At 48.9% G+C, this 22,341-nt stretch overlaps 1 protein-coding gene across 3 annotated transcripts in view; it reads right to left on the bottom strand.

The window, feature by feature from the left end:
• ACACB (acetyl-CoA carboxylase beta) overlaps positions 1-22,341 on the bottom strand; it is a 98,894-nt gene that overhangs the window by 63,611 nt on the left and 12,942 nt on the right. For all 3 annotated transcript variants that reach the window (XM_042909646.1, XM_042909644.1, XM_042909645.1), the window contains exons 2-10: positions 13,911-14,043; positions 10,689-10,827; positions 7,493-7,602; positions 7,199-7,280; positions 5,841-5,939; positions 4,690-4,799; positions 4,483-4,593; positions 708-917; positions 242-412 (exon numbers count right to left, since the gene is read on the bottom strand). In XM_042909646.1, the coding sequence (XP_042765580.1) occupies positions 242-412; positions 708-917; positions 4,483-4,593; positions 4,690-4,799; positions 5,841-5,939; positions 7,199-7,280; positions 7,493-7,602; positions 10,689-10,827; positions 13,911-14,043 (1,165 nt within the window). The remainder of the gene's footprint in view (positions 1-241; positions 413-707; positions 918-4,482; positions 4,594-4,689; positions 4,800-5,840; positions 5,940-7,198; positions 7,281-7,492; positions 7,603-10,688; positions 10,828-13,910; positions 14,044-22,341) is intronic.

Genomic DNA, 22,341 nt, shown 5'->3' with positions numbered 1-22,341 from the left:
TCCCAGGGAGAAGTTCAACAGGCTTCTGCCCATTTCTCAAAGAGGTCTATAGCCAGACAAAGGGGACAAGCCACTTCTCAGAAGCTTCTCGGCCTGTGTGGTTCTCAGGGCTACTCCCGCAACAAACCAGTCACTCCCCAGGGACGGCCAGTCAAGAGAGAGTCGGGAAGGGCCGATATGAGCCGGACAGGGCCCCCACCCAGGCGGAAGAAACCCCAGGGCCCGGAGCCCATTTCCTCGCCTGTAGCTGGGCGGCCGGCAGGTTGACGTCGGCGATCATTTCCGTGCACGGGTGCTCCACCTGCAGGCGGGGATTCAGCTCCAGAAAGTGGAAGCTGCCATCCGGGCTGTAGAGGTATTCCACCGTCCCCGCGCTCACGTAGCCCACGGTCTTGGCCAGGCGGACGGCACACTGCACAGAAACGGACACCGAAGGGTTTCCAGTGGTTTTCTTGGACCGACCCAATGGTGGCTTATAAGTTCCCCGCACCAAATGCTGAGGACCTGCTGTGTGGGAGCTCCTTTGGGACCTCAGGGATCACACTCCCTACGATGGCTCTCACCCCGCAGACCGTGTCTTCACGGGCACCCACCCCGCTCTGGCAACGCGAACTGTAGGGCGCTTTTGCTGGCTGGGTGGAGACGGCTCTCCCTGCGGCTGACCGCCCCGCGCCACCCGCCCCCCTCCCCAGCTCTGCAGAGCTCACCTGCTCCATGAACTCGAACACAGCCGGTGTGGCGATGGTGGCCGGTGCCTCCTCGATGATCTTCTGATGCCGCCGCTGGATGGAGCAGTCACGCCCGAACAGAGACACGGCGTTCCCGTACTGGTCGGCGAGGATCTGGACCTCCAGGTGCCGGGCGTGCTGGGCCAGCTTCATGAGAAAGATCGGGGAGCCCGGGATCTCACTCTGCACCTGGGGGGACAGCAGAGTGGCTCACTCTTCCCCGGGGGACCAGGGCTGGAGCGCGAAGTTCTCTGAAGATACGTCCACGATTTTGCTGATCTCTTAGCTTTGTTTTACCTCTCTCACAGACATGCCCTTCTCCTTGATGTTTTAAGTCCGATATTGTCAAAAGTCTATAATGGAACAAGGGCAATTTTCCCACAACCCCATCTCCAAAAGATAATGTGCTGTTAAGATTTGGGTGCGTGTTAGAGTTTAATGTGCTAAGAGTGACTGTGGTTAAGAGTTAACTGGTTAAGTCAGTGCGCTGGTGAGAGCCGGGGGCACACTTAGGAACACACACGGCACACGGAATGTTCTTGGGATAAAAATAGGACCGAAACATGCTACCCTGCAACTTTCTTTTCCTCCTTCTTAAATAGTACTCTCTCACTTCATTCTTTTGATGGCTTAAAGCCAATCGTCCAGAAATTCTTAATGATGATATAAAAATCAGTGGTCCCATTTAACGATGCCTAGGAAAAGTTTTTAAGTTTCATTTTATTTTTTTATTTATTTTGAGAGCAAGATAGAGAGCAAGCAGGGGAGGAGTAGAGAGAGAGAGAGAGAGATCCCATGCAAGGCTCTGTGCTGTCAGGGCAAAGCTCGACACAAGGCTCGATCTCATGAACCCGGGAGATCATGACGTGAGCTGAAACCAAGAGTCAGATGTTTAACTGACTGAGCTGCCCAGGCACCCCTAAGAAATTTTTTTAAAAAGCAAGCTGCAGCTATATAGGGGATGACCCCACTTATAATACAAAAAATAATAAAACAGAACTGTATGACTGTCTATATAAAAGTAGATACAGGGGCACCTGGCTGGCTCACGGTAGAGCACGTGACTCTTGGTCTCGGGTTTGTAAGTTCGAGCCCCACACTGGGTGTAGAGATTACTTTTAAAAATTAAAAAATCTTGGGGCGCCTGGGTGGCGCAGTCGGATAAGCGTCCGACTTCAGCCAGGTCACGATCTCGCGGTCCGTGAGTTCGAGCCCCGCGTCAGGCTCTGGGCTGATGGCTCGGAGCCTGGAGCCTGTTTCCGATTCTGTGTCTCCCTCTCTCTCTGCCCCTCCCCCGTTCATGCTCTGTCTCTCTCTGTCCCAAAAATAAATAAAAAACGTTGAAAAAAAAAAATTAAAAAAAATAAATAAATAAATAAAATAAAAATTAAAAAATCTTTTAAAACTGTTTTTTCAAAAGTATATACTGTCAAAGTGCTGGAACCAACCCAACCACTAACTAGTTACATCTGAGAAGGGGGAGGAGTTCAGAGGTGGTGATAAAAAGAGAACTTTCCACAGGGCGCCTGGGTGGCTCAGTCGGTTAAGCGTCCGACTTCAGCTCAGGTCACGATCTCGCGGTCCGTGAGTTCGAGCCCTGCGTCGGGCTCTGGGCTGATGGCTCGGAGCCTGGAGCCTGCTTCTGATTCTGTGTCTCCCTCTCTCTCTGTCCCTCCCCCGTTCGTACTCTGTCTCTCTGTGTCTCAAAAATAAATAAACATTAAAAAAAATTAAAAAAAAAAAGAGAATTTTCCTTTTTTATGTTTAATATACCCCAAAAGTGTTCGGATGTTTGTATAAGAACAGTTTCATACTGCACTCACGTAATCAAAAGAAAAACGCTTGGGGGAGGCTGGGCATGTGTGGGGACAGGGCGTATGCAGGAGTTTTACACTTCCCACTCAATTTTGCTGTGAATTAAAAACCACTCTAAGAAGCAATGCCTATTTTAAAAGACTTTTTTCTTAATGTTTTCATTTATTTTTGAGAGAGAGCGTGGGGGGAGGTGGTGGTGGACAGAGAGCGGAGGACAGAGGATCCGAAGCAGGCCCTCCATCGACAGCGGTGAGCCCCCAAGTGGGGCTCGAACTCACAAACCCTGAGATCATGACCTGAGCTGAAGTCGGACACCCAACCGACTGAGCCACCCAGGCGCCCCACGTCTATTTTAAAGAAAGGGGGGGAAAAGCTTTAGAACCTATATGACTCGTAAATGTAATAGAGGCTCCAGGACTGGATCCTGAAACAGAAAGAAGAGATTAGTGGGGAATATTGGTGAGCTCTGAATCAAGTCTAGAGTTCACTTAATAGAAACGTATCACTGTTGATCTCTTAGTTAGAGCAAACGTAGCACGGCTGACGGAAGATAAAGGCGGGAAACCAGGTGAAGCATAGATGGGAATTCTACCACCTTCACAACTTTCCTGTAAATAGAACTTCTTCCCCCCAAAATACCCCAAAAACCCGTTCAGCCCAATGGAATCACGTGAGAGCGAAACCACTACGTTATAGAACATTCACACACTGCCCACAGCTGTTTATCTGATAAACCTTTTTAGAAAGCAATTTATTGACCCGTTTTGGTAAATGCACGCGCCCTCTAAGTCCTTCTTGGCACGTCATCAAAATAACCGTCAAGACTGGAACAACATGGGAAAAATGTCCATGATCTACAACTTGGAATTTTTTTTTAACGTAGAACAAAACACCGGGCAGAATGAATGCAACTCTTTCAAACACGCACGGGAACAAGTTCTGGAAGAAACCCTAGAAATACTAAAATAGTCGTGTTAAGAATGGAAAGGTTGAGGGGCCTGGGTGGCTCATTCGGTTCGGTGTCCAACTCTTGATCTCAGTTCAGGTCGTGATCTCACAGTTTGTGGGACTGATTCCCACATCGGGCTCTGTGCTGAAAGTGTGGAGCCTGCTTCGGATCCTCTCTCTCCCACTCTCTCCGCCCCTCCCTCTCTCACACACACAGTAAACAAATAAACATTCTTTAAAAAGAAATCTTCAAAAAAAGTCTTTAAAAAGAATGGGAAGATCATCAGCCTACCTTTTTTAAGACAATGCCAACGGTTCGGGGCGCCTGGGTGGCTCAGTCGGTTAAGCGACCCACTTCAGCTCAGGTCACGATCTCACAGTCCGTGAGTTCGAGCCCCGTGTCGGGCTCTGGGCTGACGGCTCAGAGCCTGGAGCCTATTTCAGATTCTGTGTCTCCCTCTCTCTCTGACCCTCCCCCATTCATGCTCTGTCTCTCTCTGTCTCAAAAATAAATAAACGTTAAAAAAAAAAAAAAGACAATGCCAACGGGCAGCTGCAATAGGGCATAATGTTGGCAAAGTGAAAACCCAGCTACAAATAAGCAGATACACAGTTCATTCCTACAACCAAAGTCAATCACCTAGAAACATTAAAAACACCAAGACTACCAAAACATACACAATGTCCCATCTTTCGAGAGACAACTATAGTCACAAGCCGATAGATACTCTGGCCCTGCTTCTCTGAAATCATTTAAAGTCACGAGGATTCACAGAATCGAACATCTAAGTTAATGGCGTGGGGATCAACACGAACCACGGACTTCCGTGTGTCGTAAAAACATACACATTTGCTTCGGAAGACAGCAGAGCAATATTCCAGCTCCCGCACATGTCCTCTTGATTTCTGACACGGTAACGCAAATGAAAAGAATCTGGCAGCCAACAACGAAGTGCACACAATTCCCAAACACTCAGCAAGAACGGCTCACTTGTCTGAAAAGGATTGGGAAGTCCTCGGCACTCTCTGCTTTCCGGATTCCTTTCCCTCCACCGCCTTCAGAAGCTTTGATCATCAAGGGAAAACCAATTTTCTCTGCCACCTGGGGGCGAAGGGCAAACAGACCTCTTTAGAAGGTAGACTGTTTCCAGGATGATGAGAAGCCTCCAGCACCTTGACCTCCCAGCCCCATGTTTACCTCTAGGCCCTCCTCCACATCTTTCACACAACCCTGGTCGTAAATGTCTTCTGGGACACTGATTCTTTTCCCCTCCTGCAGATTATCTTCTGTCCACTCTATTATCAGACCTGGAGAGTCACAAAAAAAAAAAAAAAAAAAAAAAAAAAAAAAAGCTGAATCCTCCTGAGGATGGTGGAGATACATAATACGGAAACCACAGGGCCTTTCCTCACCAAAGCCTCTCAAGACCTGGCCTCTGGACCAACAACATACACAGTCCTTCAGCTTCGCACAGTGGCTTTTAATTTTCCTAAGGACTGACTTGACCTCGAAAGGGAAATCAAACTTAAGAAATTCAGACTGAGTCTACCAAGAACAATCATATTAACCTGAACTGAAAAAAAATTCCAACTCTACCCACGGATGTCATTTACATGTGAATCGCTGTTTTCTAAAACCCTTTCCATCCCAAATTCGCTGTCTTTGAGGAAAAAAATCAGATTGAATAGGAAACTCCTGAGGTTTTTTTTTTCCTGTTCATTTTTAATTTATCCTAGATTTTTTTTTTCCTGTTCATTTTTAATTTATCCTAGAAATTCTATCCTAGGATTCCTTAGGAATTCATCCTAAGGAAATGATTAAAAACTACATCGAGATTTAGCTATAAGACTATCAAGACTCCATTACTTTTAGCTCTTAAAACAAAAAATTGGAACAAAATAAGCTGGAAACAACCTAAATATATAACTGTAGAGAACTGTTAATTATGGTAAGTACCTCTCTACGATAAAATCCAATGCAGATATTTTAAATGTTGTAAAGTGTACTTATTGACAAAGAAGGATTAGTAAGAAAAAAAATAAGTCACAGAGTAGTCAATACAAGATCTCTGGCTTTTTAAAAGATATGCCTAGGAAAAAAAGGCCGGAAAGGTAGGCTCTTTGGCTGTAACAGACGTTTGACACTGGGGCATAGGATTGTGGATGATTTCTACTTCTTTTTTGTAATTCTAGATTTTCTAAGCTGTCTGCAATGAAACTGTACCATTGGTTTCATCATTTTAAAATTTTTAAATGATAAGGATAAAAAGAAAAAAGCATATTCCTATCACCCCTTCTGGGCAGGTAGGGTGGCAGAGCTCCTCGCAGAGTGAGGCTCAGGTCACTTACCACTTCCACTCCAAGGCAGTGTTGGGACCTGCAGCGTCTGGGCCACAATGGTGGAGGCGATCTTATCTCCCAAGGCCCACATGGCCTCACTGGGAGGGCCTGAGGGATCAGGGACAAAGGGCGAGGCAGAATCGAGTTAGTCAATGGCCCCTTGCAGCCCCGTGCCAACCAAATGCACAAAGACAAGTACTCAGGTCCTAGCTCTCAAGGAATGTAACAACAAGTTGGGGAAGGAAAAAAAATCTATCGGTCTGCTACTTCATCAGAGGGGGATGAAGTTTGCCATTTTTAGTACATGTGGACTGTAAATCTGATCTGAGTTACAACCTGAGGTATGTGGCACGCGCAAAATTCACTTGTCGGGAAGAAGCCAAAGAGTTAGACCAAAGGGCCAAGCTAGCACCTCAGAAAACTAGACCCTAGGTCAGCAAACTTCTCCTATAATGATCCAGATGGAAAATATTTGGAGCTTTGCAGGTCTGCCTGTCTCTGTCATGAATATTCAACTTTGCCAATGTTGGGCAAAAGCAGCCATAGGCAATCAATAAATGAATGAGAGGGCCGTGTTTCAATAAATCTTTATTTACAAAAGCAGGCAGTGATCTGGACTTGGCCTATGGGCTATAGTTCGCTGGGCTGGCTCATCAACCTCCAGAGGAGCTAAGGGATAATGAGGGTCCCACGTGACGGCCAACCAAAGACAATAGATAGAGAAAACATAAACAGGCCTGGGTCACTAAGCAGACCTGTGGAATGTCAGGTGCTGATTTGCCCTGAGTTGCTTCATACAGTGTGTGTTGCAGGCCCAGAGATAAGAAGCAGCACGGGGATTTAGTGTGGATGGTAAATGATTCCCCCAAATCATGCAAAGATGGCCAACAGCATACCTGCACACACAGAGTTTACAAATACATATCCTATAACAAACAGATGCCATAGAGAGTATCGTTTTACCTAAAAAGCTATAGCGATGAGGGACTCTGGTCCTAAGATGCCAGGACATTACAAAGCCCTGAGAACAGCCCAAGAAAGGTGTGGGCTTATCAGAAATGTGACCTCCGAACCCAGTCAGAAATCTGAACGTGGCTGGGATCTCGGTACCAGCAGGAGCATGAGCAGAGGGTTCCGCTCGCTCCAGCATCATTCCGCGGCGGTACCCGTGGTAATGCCTCCTATGTCCCTGGGCTGCCCAACCTCCCCTCCACCGGCCGGCCCTGCTTCCTCGTGACAATGAAAGGGTGAGGTGGGAATGTAAAGTGACCCCCACCTTGCAGGGCTACACTGGAAAGAGAGCCTGACCCAGCAGACCATCCCGTGAACGCCCCGATTCCCGCGTATCTGACGGAGACATACTCTACCTAAGAAAGCAATGTCATGCTTGCACAGGAGCTCCGGGAGTTTGGGGTTTTCGGAAGCATGGCCCCAGCCAGCCCACACCGCCTGTAAACACAGAGAGGTGTGAATGAAGATCTTCGAGAATCCCCCTCCTGTCACGCACGGAAAGCTCTTCCCCGGGTCACATCAGCCCCGGATTTCAGGGTCTCGGACGATCTGGCTCCTCCCTCCCTTCTGAACCTGCAGGAATGAGTTTTTGCTCCGAAGTTCAGAGCATCATCCCCCTGTAGACAGACTGGGCACCCCATCTGACTTACCTGCACGGGGATCCTCTTGGCAATGTCCACAACCAGCTCCACGTTGGCATAGTTGTTGTTGTTGGGCCCTCCTGGGACAGGGACGTACTGATCTGCCATCTTGATATACTCTGCAATTAAATGCGAAAAGGAAAGAAGAACTGAGACGCTGAAGTTCACTGCAGGACTGCGTACGGCCACCGAGAGGATGACCGAGATTCTGTGGCAGCAAGGGACAAACGCGTGTGGTCACTTGAAGAAAACCGAACGTGACTTTCACTATGTGAAAATATATGTGCATCAGGACAAGGTCTGGAAGGGACTAAAGAAAGAAGGACGCAAGCTTCTTGGGGACAGTTGGGATAAGAGATGGCGTGTTCTATTAATTCCCTTTTTTAATGTTTATTTATTGTGTGTGTGTGTGTGTGTGTGTGTGTGTGTGTGTGTGTGTGTGTATGTGTGCGCGCGCGCGCGCGAGAGAGAGAGGGAGAATCCCAAGTAGGCTCGACGTCATCAGCACAGAGCCCAACTCAGGGCCCCATCTCACGAACCCTGACATCATGACCTGAGCAGAGATCAAGAGTCTGATGCTCAACGAACTGAGCCACCCAGGAGCCCCTATTAATTCCTATTTAAAGTTTACCTTAATACTGTTTTGCCATTAAGCAATACAATGTGGTTTTTTTACATTTTTGTTTATTTACTTTTTGAGAGAGAGATAGAGTGAGCACAAGCAGGAGAGGGGCGGGGAGAGAGGGAGGGAGGGAGAGAGGATCCCAAGCAGGCTCTGCGCTGTTAGCACAGAGCCCAGCGTGGGGTGGGGCTTGAACTCTCGAACCGTGAGATCATAACCTGAGCCGAAACCAAGAGTTGGATGCTTAACTGACTGAGCCACCCAGATGCCCCAACAATACGATGTTTTTTTTAACCACGGTAAAAAACAAAAAACATAAAATGGGTCATCGAATTCATTTTTCCAGCGTCCAGTTCCAGAGGATTTAGCACATTCACATTGTTAAGAAACAGATCTCCAGAACTTTTTCTATCTTGCAAATCTGAAACTCTGCCCATGAAACAACTACTCCCCTTGTTCCCTCCCGCAGCCCCTGGCCACCACCATCTACCCTCGGTCTCTACGAATCTGACAACTCTAGGGACCTCATATATGTGGGATCCTATTTGTCTTTCTGTGACTGGTTCCTTGCACTTAGCATCATGTCTTCTGGTTCACCGACGCTGAACCACGTGACTGGATTTCCTTCCTTTTTAAGGCTGAATACAATGCGATGTTTTGATTTCAAAATAGTCATGCCCTTTATGCCAGAAACTCCACTTCTAGGAATATGTCCTAAAAAACCCTACTCATGAACGAAGCCAAAGGATGATGTAAGAGGATGTTCACTGGGCAGTGTTTTGGACTGTGAAAAGCCAGACTCAAGCCAAAGGCAAGGGTTGGTACCCCTGTCCCATGGGATTCTTGTGGATCCTGAGAAGGAACAGTGTGGAACTTCATGTGCTGGCTCGCAAAGAAACCCAAGAGTGGTGGATTCCTTCCAGCCTGCCTGCCTCCCGTGTTTATGGAGCACACGAGCATTGGCCACGGGGGAGGGCCCACAGATTACAAAGTAAGGAGTCAGACAAGCTCCCTCCCGTCCCTGGGTTTTACTCCACTATCTGAGAAGATAAACAAGAAAACAAACACAATAGCACCAGAACGGGGTCAACGCCAGGGCTCTCTGTAAAAGTCACACGGGAGAACACGACTCAAAGGCTAGGGCAGGGAGGGGTGGAGGCCTGTTGTGCCAGAAGCTTCGGGGGTGGAGAAGTAGTGGGGGGAGCGTCATCAGCAAAAGATCCAGCATGTTCCAAGAGTTCTTGGACAGGAAAGAGCTCAGCCAGCCCAGGAACCGATGAGGCCACTGTGGCTGGGACCCAGGGATGGAACGTGAGAGGCACTAGATGGGGCCAGGAGGCCAGCAGAGTCACGTTGTGAGGCACCTTAACTGGCCTGAGTGAGGACGTGGAATTTTAGCCTGAGTGTGATGGGAGCCCCCACAGAATAAGGCTGTGGATTCAGACAGCCTGGGGTTCCAATCCTGCCATGCCACATATTGGCTCTACGACCCTGGACGAATGACTTATGTCCCCGTGCCTCGCTGCCTTGTCTATAAAATAGGACTGACAATCAAATCTGTCCTCTGAGTTAAAAGGAGGCTGCATCCTGAGGCACCTGGGTGGCTCAGTCGGTTAAGCGTCTGACTCTTGATCTCGGCTCAGGTCATGGTCTCATGGTTCATGAGTTCGACTCCCACATCAGGCTCCATGCTGACAACGTGGAGCCTGCTTGAGATTCTCTCTCTCCCTCTTTCTCTGCTCCTCCCCTATTCATTCTCTCATCTCTCTCAAAATAAATAAATAAACATTAAAAAAGAGAGAGAGAGAGAGAGAAGGCTGCATCAGTGCGGGGTCAGGGCCCAGGGCCTCTGCTCCAGGTTCAGGGGGAGGGCAGGGGACAGCCCTGCAGCCTCAGAAGCTTCGAGGAGGAGCTGACAGGCCCTGAGGCTGGGTTTCTAAGAGGTCACTCCGGCTACTGTGTGGAAAAAAGTCTGTAGAGGGATGTGATGGTTCAGGGAAAAAAAGCAAACTTGTCCAACAGTTATTTACAGAATGAGCTATGCTAACAGACATAGAGAAACAGTGAACAGAAAACTGAATGGTTGAAACACAATACATACATCTGCAAGAAAGAACCCCCCCCCCCCACCCCGCCCCACCGGGTGAGAAAGACCACTCTGATGGAACACTGGGCACTTCTCAAAGATAGGATTTCTACTTTGAGTATTGACCATTTGCATTTTTTCAAGTTTATTTATTTGAGAGAGAAAGAATGCGAGAGTGAGTGAGCGGGGCAGAAAGAGAAGGAGTGAGAGAATCCCAAGCAGGCTCCGCACCGTCAGCACAGAGCCAGATGCGGGGCTCGATCTCACAAACCGTGAGATCGTGACCTGAGCCGAAGTCAAGAGTCGGACGCTTAACTGACTGAGCCAGCCAGGCGCCCCTGCATTTTTAATTAAATGAAGAACAGGCAAATAATGCAAGCTCAGGAGAGGTACCCTGGGACTCTGGGGTCCAGGATGGACGTGGCCTAGGTAAAATGGAGGAGAGGGCAGGTAAGGACAGGGGGTGGCGGGAGGGGAAGGAGTCAAGGCCCGGGTACCTGCATTGGCCTTCAGGTCCTCTGGGGTCACCATGACAACAAACCGGATGGCCCGCTCGTTGCGGAACATCTCATAGGCCCACCTGCGGATGGAGCGCATGCACTTCACGGCGGCGATGCCGTTGTTGGCGATGAGCACCTGGACCGGGAAAATGGGGAAGGGGCCAGAGCTGCACACCTACCTGTGCTGGGAGCTGCATGCTACCCCGGTGTCCATCTCACAGCTGCAGAGCCTCCTGAGGTACCTCTTTGAATCTCTAGAGCACACAGCCTGGCAGAGAGGTGCTCAAAATCTGCTGGCTGCATGAATAGATGATGAGGGGATGGATGGATGATTGGTCAGGTGGAGGACTGGATGGATGGACAGATGGATGGATGGATGGATGGATGGATGGATGGATGGATGGATGGGTGAGTGGATGGATGGATGGATAGATGGATGGATGTGTGGATGGAGGAATGGATAGATGGATGGATGGATGAGTGAAAGGATGGATGGGTGGATGGATGAAAGAATGGATGGATGGATGGATGGATGGATGGATGGATGGATGAGTGGATGGATGGATGAATGGATGGATAGATGGGTGGATGGGTAAGTGGATGGATGGATGGATGGATGGATGGATGGATGGATGGATGAGTGGATGGATGGATGGATGAGTGGATGGATAGATGGGTGGATGGGTGGATGGGTGGATGGGTAAGTGGATGGATAGATGGATGGGTGGGTGGGTGGATGGATGGATGGATGGATGGATGGATGGATGGATGGATAAGTGGATAGATGGACGGATGGATGGGTGGATGGATGAGTGGATGGATAGATGGGTGGATGGGTGGATGGGTAGATGGGTAGATGGGTAAGTGGATGGATGAAAGAATGGATGGATGGATGGATGGATGGATGGATGGATGGATGGATGAGTGGATGGATGGGTGGATGGATAGGTGGATGGGTGAGTGGATGGATGGATGGATGGATGGATGGATGGATGGATGGATGGGTAAGTGGATGGATGGATGGATGGATGAGTGGATGGATGGATGGATGGATGAGTGGATGGATGGATGGATGGATGGACAAGATGGGCAGGATGGACAGGATGGGATGAATGAATGATTTTTGATCCTCTACTGGCACCATCACGATCACTTAACATTTCTGAATGCTTACATGTACCAAGCTACAGTACCATATATTTCACCAGCATTATTTCATTTCATCCTCACAACAGCCCTTGACAGTGGCTGTATTCTTATCTCTATTTGGGATTAAAGATATTAAAAAAGGAGTCGAGGCACTTGCCCAAAGTCATACAGCCAGTACGTAGCAGGCATGGGACTCGTGAGCCCTGCACACTCTGACCTGTGCTCTGAACTGACCCCCTTGGCTACCTCTGCGTCCTGGAGGTTAAAGGCCCCAGACTTGGTAAGGAGGAAAGGCAGTAACGCTGGCCATCCTCAGCAACTGAAAGCAACAGAAAAGGTCCCAGTTTCCATTCCTAATGTGCCTGAACTTCCTGTGTGGCACTAGGCAGACCCCCACATAAGGATCTCAGACTGGCCAGCCTCCTGGCTTGGTCTATAAGAAATAAAACCAAGGTCTAGTTTTCCTGTTAAAAAGAAATAGGCATATGGCCTCGAACCTCTGACTGACGTAGCAAGAACATAATTTTAAGGCTCGGGAGGACAAGTCTCATTAGAGATGGGGAATGCAATGGCTGCCATTTTACAGAAAGGGAAACTGAGTGCAGATGTCATATCCTTATGAGTGGCCACAGCAGACGGAGCCCAGCGCTCTGGGCTCTGGTTCAGTGCTCCCTCCTTTCGAAACTGCCCCCTGGAGAGCAACGACAGAATGGCAGGCCTTCGGTTCTCTCAGTCTTATCATCAAAGGGAGGCTTGGTCAAGAAGGAAGGGCTCTGGGTGAGCCTAGGACAGCCCGTTTCCCTGGGCCCCATTTGTCCCAGCACATTCTGGGAGCTCCGCCAGGGGAGAAGGCCACTGTGGGCTGGCTGGCTGTTCTAGTCTCCACAGGTGCAGCTTTCCCACAAGGAGTCTAGGGGAAAGGGCAAGCCACGGTCAAGTCCAAAGTCATAAAGTGAGGCAGCTCCCGGCTGAGGCCTTCAGCGGCCACCCAGCCTCTCGGCTCCCCAGGGCTGCGTGCCAGCCACCATCAGTTGGGCCGGCTGCAACACAGTGCCCTTGGCAAGTGTGACAAAAGCGTAGCTTCTGGATCCCCGCCCAAGAGTTTCTAACTCTGAGGCTCCAGGGCAGAAGAGTCTATTGGCTGCCAGGCTCAGGAGCCCATAGGAGTCTCTAACGCTCAATACTGCACTTAGGACGCTGGAGAGAGGACGTGGGGTCTGGACTCTGACGACCAGAGTCCAAATCCCAGCTCTGCCACTGACCAGCTGTAAGACCCAGGCAAGCCACCTCCCTTCCCTGGGCCTGTTTCCCCTTCTGCAAAATAATATCGCCCGACAGGACTCGGTGGGGGGCGGGGGTGTATAGTTAAATGAGGTAAGATAAGGTAAGGCAGTTCCCAGGGTGCCCGGCAGAGCAGGCCCTCAAAAGCCAGTAGCTGCTGTTGTCATAATTACCCAGCACCACCCTGGAGTAATAGTGGAAAAGAACAAGGCCTTCTGGTCAAACTGACCTGGGTTCAAATCCCGACTCCGGCCCTCTCTGGCCACGGGACTTTGGACGACCAATGTCAAGTCTCTGCATCTTTGTTCTCCATGAATACGACGGGAATTACCAGTCTGTGGCCCAGAGCCTTAACCCGATGGAACGGGAAACGATGCGAAAAGCCGTTCTAAATGGCCACAGGTAGCGGTTTCCCTTCGTTATCGTTATTCAGTACATGGGCCTCCTCTCCCGGAAGGAGCTCTACACCTCAGAAGGGCAGGGCGGGGCTTTTAGACCTGCCCCCCCCCCCCCAGTAACCGAGAAAGCAGCCCCTTGCGTGAAAGCACCGTGGGGTCTTTTCAGACCTCAGTCTCCATTTGTGTGAAATGGGGGTGATGCACCTGTTGCTTCCGGCTGTTGACAGGGTAGAAAGCTGATGAATTCCAGCACGTGGCACTCAGCGAGCGCCCACGGAAGGGTGGCCTGGCCCTTTCTCTACAGAGTTATGTGAGCCTGAAGTAGGTTCTCTCCCCTCCGGCTGGGAGGAGGGGCCCCACCCCACCCCGACTGCCGGGACCCCATCTGTACCTTCTCAATGACCCGATCCCCCCCGAAGCGCGTGACAAACTCAGCCGGGGAGGCCACGGTGAAGTCTCTGTGCAGGTCCACCTTCTTTAGTTCTCGGCCCTTCTTCACCAGGTGGAGTCCGGACATGCTGGGTCTGCAGAGGGAACAGGACAGACCCCGATGAGCCGTGGAGCCTGGGATGCGGGGGAAGGGAGTCGGGAGGCCAGCACCCGTGAAGTCAACATCAACAGAGAAGTGGGAGCCCGTCAGACCCCCTCTTTGTAGTCTCCACCAGGGACCTTGAAGCATTTCACAAGGAGACTCAAGAACCCAGTACAGGAATGAGCAGGAGTGACCCCTGGCGTGCCCCAAGCTGTACATTTCAAATCTTTAATCTCCAGTTAATTTTTACTTCATACGCTCCCAACTTAGAAACTCAAATAATACTGAAAAGCTTATGGGGAGGGGTTTACGAACAGGGAGCAAGCCCACACAGTCTAACACTTTAGATTTGTCTTTCATGCCCTTTTCTGCACACACATATCAAAAATTGGGGGGCTGAAAACAACAAAAAAAAAAGTGTGTAACTTCCAGGTGGTGGTTCCTTGCCCTCCCCCTCCAGAACCCCACACCAGAGGAAAGCACTTCTCTGGCATTGCCATCTCTCCATAGTCCTGAACAATGCATGAGTATCACCTTGTGTGACATCTTTTTTTTTTAGTTCATTTATTTATTTAGAGAGGCGGGAGGGGCAGAGAGAGAGAGGGAGAGGGAGAATCCCAAGCGGGGTCCATGCTGTCAGTGCAGAGCCTGATGCAGGGCTTGAACTCACGAACTGCGAGATCATGATCTGAGCCAAAATCAAGAGTCAAACACTTAACCAAGTGAGCCACCCAGGCATCCCTCTTATCAACATTTTTTATATTGACTGTACGTTGAAATCCTATTTATAGCAGCACTATTGACAGTGGCTAAACTATGGAAAGAGCCCAAATGTCCATCGACAGATGAAGGGGCAAAGAAGATGTGGAATATACAATGGAATATTACTCGGCCATCAAAAAGAATTTGTAGGGGCGCCTGGGTGGCTCAGTCAGTTAAGCTCTGACTTCAGCTCAGGTCATGATCTCGTGGTCCGTGGGTTCGAGCCCCGCGTCAGGCTCAGTGCTGACAGCTCAGAGCCTGGAGCCTGTTTCAGGTTCTGCGTCTCCCTTTGTCTGCCCCTCCCCCGCTCATGCTCGCTCTCTCTCTCTCTCTCTCTCTCTCTCTCTCTCTTAAAAATAAGTAAAACATTAAAAAATAAATTAAAAAAAAGAATTTGTAACAACATGGATGGAACTAGGGTGTATTATGCTAAGCAAAATAAGCTAGTCACAGAAAGACAAGTATCATATGATTTCACTCATACGTGGAATTTAAGATACAAAACAGATGAACATAGGGGAAGGGAAGCAAAAATAATATAAACACAGAGAAGGGGGACAAAACATAAGAGACTCTTAAATACAGAGAACACACCAAAGATTGCTGGGGGGGAGGAAGGGGAGTAATGGACTAAATGAGTGATGGGTATTAGGAAGGCACTTGTTGGAATGAGTACTGAGTGTTACATGTAAGTGATGAATCACTAAATTCTATTCCTGAAATTATTATTATACTATATATTAACTGACTTGGATTTAAATTAAAACAAATAAAAACTTGCTATAACTGTAGCAAAAAAATAATAAAATACAGTAAACATATTGACTATAAAAAAAGAAATTCTGAAAAATATTTTCTGAGCCTTTGAGATTTTAGATATGTAGTTTTAAAGGCTGATATGGCACATACTGTGTATACATATGATTTTATACTTACATGATATATAAAACAAAAATCCACAAAAAAATATTATCTATATTATCTATCAAAAAATATTATCTATTTTAGATAGTATTAAGAAATATACTCAAATACATATCTTTTTACTTTTTTTATGTTTATTTTTGAGAGAGAGAGACACAGAATGTGAGTGGGGGAGGGGCAGAGAGACAGGGAGACACAGAATCTGAAGCAGGCTCCAGGCTCCGAGCTGTCAGCACAGAGCCCGATGTGGGGCTCGAACTCAGGAACAGTGATAGCAGACCTGAGACGAAGTTGGACACTTAACCGACTGAGCCACCCAGGCGCCCCTCTTTTTACTTTTTAAAGTGACTATTAGAAATTAAGTTACATGGGGTGCCTGGGTAGCTCAGTCGGTTGAGTGTCCGACTTCGGCTCAGGTCATGATCTCATGCTTCATGGGTTCAAGCCCCGCGTCGGGCTCAGTGCTGACAGCTCGGAGCCTGGAGCCTGCTTAGGATTCCGTCTCCCTCTCTCCGTGCCCCTCTCCTGTTCGTGCTTTGTCTCTCTCTCTCAAAAATAAATAAACATTTAAAAAAAAAAAAAGAAAGAAATTAAATTACATGTGTAGCTTACATTATGTTTCTATTAGGCAGTGCTGATCTGGAGTACAGCTCCAAAATACGGCAAGAAAACCAGAGTTATGTGTCTTCCATATCTGAGTTTTGAGACACCATCTATGGCCCTCAGATCTCGAGGGACGAGAATGAGTGCTCTTACTCAGCTTCCCCATCTGCTTCCCGTCCCCCAATCTCTCAACACAGGCATGCTGCACCCTGGCAGATTCAGTACATGGTGTTTCATGAATCCAGGATTATTCACAGATGAGGGCTGGGGTAGACCACATGTGCCTTCCTACCTTCCTTCCTTCCTCTTTCTTTCCTCTCTCTCTCTCTTTCCTGGAGACAGTGGGGTTTTCATTCACATAGCTCTTTTTAAAATTTTTTCTAACGTTTATTCATTTTTTGATAGAGACAGAGCATGAGTGGGGGAGGAGCAGAGAGAGAGGGAGACACAGAATCGGAAGCAGGCTCCAGGCTCCGAGCTGTCAGCCCAGAGCCCGACGCGGGGCTCGAACACACGGACCGCGAGATCATGACCGGAGCCGAAGTCGGACGCTCAACCAACTGAGCCACCCAGGCACCCCTCCTTCGCATAGCTCTTGCACCTGTTGCTAATGCAGCCCACTAATTGCAGCTAATTGAGCAGCTCCTTTATTTTTCATTGGCAACATCCCTCCTGGAGGCCTCTGCTCTCTCCTCCCGTCCTGACTGCCGGTTCCCCAGACCCCCTTACCCGACTGTCATCCTGGGCCTTCTTTTGCTGACCTCCTCAGGATTCCTTTTGCCTCTCCTCGGGTCTGATTTCTCATTTGGGGGATCACACGGCTCCCTCTTTCTCCCTCATTTTGTTGGGACATAGCGTCCAGTAGTTCATCTAATTCAAAAGATGGTACCATGGCAGGACATGTGATGAGGACGTCCTCGCGTGCCTGTCCTCCTCCTCGCTGCACCAGGCTACTTCATCACTACCGCCCTGGAGATTCCCTCTGATTCTATGCTGGATGTCAGTTTATTCTCTGGCTTCAGGGGGAGATCGCTAGCCTTCTCAAAAAAGGCGTTCGGGAGTGGGGACTGGGGGTGGTAAATGTGTCATCAGCTGGCGTGGTCTGAAACTTCCTTCTCCTCTCACGTTTGACCCTAGCCTTTGGCCGCGTACAGAACTCTATCAGGGAAAACCTTCTCCTTCCGAGTTTTGGAAGCCTTGCACCATCGTGTTGTGGCTTCCGAGGATGCTGGAACCAGAGCTGTTCCGATACTTGGATCCTTCGTGGGTGATCTGTTTTGTTTCACATCCAGAAGCTTGTAGGACCTTGTCTCTGTCTCCTGTAGCCTACAGTTTCACAGGGATGTGCTCAGGTGTGTGTCTGCTTCCGTCAGTGGGGCTGTGCATCTATCAGGCTCCTTCAATGTGAAAACTCACATCCTGGAATTTATCTTCGAATATTTCCTTCAAATGATTTCCCTGCCTCCTTTTTCTCTATTCTTTCCAGAAGCCTTATCATCCGGATGCTGAAATTCTTAGACTGGCCGGCAAGTTTCTGTATTTTACCCCTCCCCTACTTCCCATCTCGTGTCTTCCACTTTCCGGGCAATTCCTTCAGCCTTCTCTCCTAACCCGCTGTTGTGTTTTTAAATTTGTTTTAATGGTTGTTTGTTTTTGAGAGAGACAGAGACAGAACGCGAGTGGGTCAGGGGCAGAGAGAGAGGGAGACACAGGATCCGAGGCAGGCTGCAGGCTCCAGGCTCCGAGCTGTCAGCACAGAGCCGGATGAGGGGCTCGAACTCATGAGCTGTGAGATCATGACCTGAGCCGAAGTCAGGCGCTCAACTGACTGAGCCACCCAGGGGCACCACCCACCACCCATCCCCCTCCCCGCCGCCGCTGTTGTGTTTTTACAACGAAGAGCTTGTTAATGACCAGCAGAGTTTCCTTTTCACGCATCCTATGCCTATGTGTGCAACATCCTCCCTGACTTCAGTGAGGGCAATAATGGCAGCTTTTTCACGTTCCCTTCTCCTGGCACGATTTCTGTTTCTTCCAAGTCTCTTGTGTCTCTCTGTTCGGGGCCTGCCTTCCATACCAGAAACTGTCCCCAACTGTTTGTTAAGCCTCAGTCACTTCCTCGTGGCGAAGAGCGAGAACCAAAGGGATGACAGAAGGTACTGAGGTGAGGCCGGCGGACCCTGAGCTCCACGCTCGGGACCTTGGGGAGGGGGGCTGCTGTGTACCAGGGAACCCGAAGTACACTTAGAGTCGTCTTCTTTCAAGGGTCCAACTCTCAATTGGCCAGCAGCTGGGAAGAGGGTGGGTGGGGGGGTGGACGTAGCAGGAAGGTCTGGGATGGGGGGCAGGGAAGGTTTCAACACCTATAACCTATACGGACCCTGATCGTCACGTTTGGATACAGGCCCCACACCCTCCACCGTGCCCATCGGTCCCCAGCGCCAAGATCCTCTACTTTTCCCTCTCCAGGGAATGAATTGCCTGCTTTCTGTGGGGGTGGGAGTGGACAACCCCTGCCAAGCAAAGCAGACAAGAAGATCTGGGCATTTTGTACCCAATTCTTACGTTGGTACCTCCCCACCTTTACCCCCAGGCGCACAGGCACATGATGCCGCCAGTCCCTGCGCCTTTCAGGGTGCAGATCCAGTAAGTTCTCAGCTGTCCTCACGGCTGCTTTAGGACTCAGCCCTCTTGGTTCTGCTAAGCCAGTTACTGCTGGCTCACCTGCTTTGGGGCCTCCAAAATAGTATTGCTAATCTCCTCTCCTGTCCTGCCAGCCTTGATGGTTTCCATCTCTTTAAAAAAAAAAAAAAAAGAATCTAGGGACGCCTGGGTGGATCAGTCGGTTAAGCATCTGACTCTTGATTTCTGCGTAGGTCAGGATCTCATGGTTCACGAGATAGAGCCCCGCGTCAGGCTCTGTGCTGGCAGTGAAGAGTCTGCTTGGGATTCTCTCTCTCCCGCTCCCTCTCTCTGCCCTTCCCCTGCTTGCACTCTCTCTCTCAAAATAAATAAACTTAAAATAAAATAAAATAAAATAAAATAAAATAAAATAAAATAAAATAAAATAAAATAAAATAAAATAAAATAAAATAAAATAAAATAATAAAATAAAATAAAAAAAAAATCTCTTTTGCCGTCATTTAGTGGGATGTTGACAGGACCTTCTCCTGACATGGAAGAGAATCAGGCGCGAATATTCAGTCCACTTTTGTAACGCAGCAAGGGGACATTCATCTGCCAGGAATTAAGCCAGAAGTTAACCACCCACAGGTGTGTCCAGTGGCTGTGTCACCAGGCAGGTCGAGGGCAGGGATGAGTGGGTTCAGGGGACCAAACTTTTGGTGAAGAACTGATTGATCATGGGGTGCCTGGGTGGCTCAGTCGGTTAAGCGTCCGACTTCGGCTCAGGTCGTGATCTCGACGTCCGTGAGTTCGAGCCCCGCGTCAGGCTCTGTGCTGACCGCTCAGAGCCTGGAGCCTGCTTCAGATTCTGTGTCTCCCTCTCTCTCTGACCCTCCCCCATTCATGCTCTGTCTCTCTCTGTCTCAAAAATAAATAAACATTAAAAAAAAATTTTTTTAAATAAATAAATAAACTGCAAGCAGCTTTTCTTCTAGAACCTCCTAGGGCTGAACTACTGAAACAAAACAGGACTTACAAGGACTTACAAGGGTACTTTGGAAGGGCAGATATTGTCTTGCCAATTACATCCCATCAATCAGCAAGGAGCTCAGTTTGTTTCAGATAACTTTATTTATTTCCAAAAACAAGCAGATGTGGCCTGAGGGCCCTAACCTGCAGGCCTCTGATCTAGGGAAAGAGACACCAAAATGGTGAGCAATTATGGGTGGTTTGTGTTTTCTTCTCTTCCTTTATGTTTGTTAAATTTCCCGCGGTGATAAAATTTTAAGCATATTTATTTTGAGAGGGACCGAAAGAGAGTGAGCGGGAGAGGGATGGAGAGAGGCAGAATTCCAAGCAGGCTTTGTGCTGTCACTGCGGTGACGCGGGCTCGAATTCATGAAAACGTGAGATCACAACTTGAGCCGAAATCAAGAGTCAAATGCTTAACCGACTGAGCCACCCAGGCACCCCGATAAATTATTTTCAATAAGAAAAAAATATATATGAATTTTGTTAATAGGGATGCTGAAAGCCCTAGCCATTCTGGCATCCATGGGGCAAGGCACTCAGTATCCTTAACTGTAAGATAAGGTTATTAACACGTACTACACCAGGTTTAAAGGTTAATATACAGAAAGTAAAAAATGGCATCTGGCACACAGTAAACTCTGTATTATCATTTCAGTCCAGTGAAGCCAAGAAGATCAGGGACTGTTGACCTCCCAACCTCACCAGGAAACGCTTCAGCCACTCCTCTGCCCAGGGTCTGCTCCCCATCCATCCGCTCTCCCCGACCCCCCACTCTTATCTACAGCCTTCCCCGACTGGCTGGCTTCATCTTTTGGCTTCAGATAGTCTCAGACATCCCATTTCCATGCACGCAAACACTAAAACTCTAGCAAACTGACCTAAAGCACAACAACAAAAAGTCATCCAGGAGAAGAACACCATTTTGTGGCCTGGAAAAACCATTCCCAGCCGCCATTTTGATTTCAAACATGGCGACAGAGCCCCTCCATCAGGTGGGTCGTGGCCCATCACAACTAACTAGGCGGGTGAACACACAATGCTGCCGGAGGGGCCTTGTTTCAGACCCAGTCTCCAGGCCAGTGGCTATTTTTATTCGTTTTTGACAAAGTTGGAGGCCAACCAACATTGGCTCTGGAGGGCCGACCGTCAACCGGCATTTGTTCCAAGGCAAGTGTGAGGGCTGAAATATTCCAGGGTGACTTTGGAAATGGCTTCAGGTGCAATCAACTAGGCCACAGAGCTATCCGCCAAACACCAAACACAGTCAGCTGCTCAGGCACAAGACCAGGCAGAAAACACCCGGAGGGAAGAAATAAACATCTCAAGTGTCACTATGAATCAGACACAGGGGGCTTCTCACTGAATCCCCAGAGCCCCGTGCAGGGGAGGCCACCATTTCCTGCTCACAGTGAGGAAACTGAGGCTCCGAGAGGCCCGATGACCTCAAGCCACACAGACGGCAAGTGTGGGCTTCCAATCGGACTCTGACCTTCTGAATCTAAGTTTGAGGCAGGAAGATATTTAAGACAAATGGGAGTATCTCTATTGTCTGGACTTGAAAAAACAAGCACTTATATTTGAGAGGCGATGTGTATACCACAGGGTTCTCAGCTGGGGGCAGTTTTGTCCCCCGGAGACACCTGGCCACGTTTGCAGACATTTTTTTGTGGTCACAACGAAGGGGGGGTGGCCATCTAGTAGGTAAAGGCCAGGGATGCTGCTGAATGTTCTAGGATGCTCAGAACAGCCCCTCACCGCAAAGAATTACAGGGCCCCACGCGTTAGCAGTGCCTCAGCTGAGAAAACCTAATGGTTTCTAATCGATCTCATCGTAGATTAGAGCCATCCTTCCAGACTTTCGATGCAGAATCTACCATTCCTGACCTGTGTAATCCTGGGAAAGTTGCTTTAGCAGGTGTCTCTTAGTTGCCTCATAAGATGAAAATATTAACATTAATTGCGTCTCCTTCCTTGAGTGTGTGTTCAGGGTTCAGCATTGGGCCTTGCGGGCAGTAAAGACCTTAAGCCGAGGGGCCTCTCCACAGGGAAGCCATGGGAAGAGCCCAGTATGGGGCCACTGGGCCCTGACATCAACCAGCCCTTGTGTCCCTACCTCTCCTTTCTCTTTGGTAAAAGAGGGATGGTAACCGCTGAGAGCCGATGACCTGATGGAAGTAAAGTTATTTACTTACTATTTTCACCAAGCAAGTAAGGAAGAAAGGACATTGCATAGCTTAGTAAAAGGCCGATAATTCTGAACTCATCTTTGGGCTCCCAGACACATAGACCCTTGGAAATCTCTCAGGCCTCCTGTCCCCCTCCCCACCGGCCCAGTGCTTCCTGG

The sequence above is a fragment of the Panthera leo genome, chromosome D3 (assembly GCF_018350215.1).
Source record: "Panthera leo isolate Ple1 chromosome D3, P.leo_Ple1_pat1.1, whole genome shotgun sequence".
NCBI classification, from domain to species: domain Eukaryota; kingdom Metazoa; phylum Chordata; class Mammalia; order Carnivora; family Felidae; genus Panthera; species Panthera leo.
The sequence above is the reverse complement of the archived record's forward strand: the minus strand, read 5'-3'. Positions and strand labels throughout refer to the sequence as shown.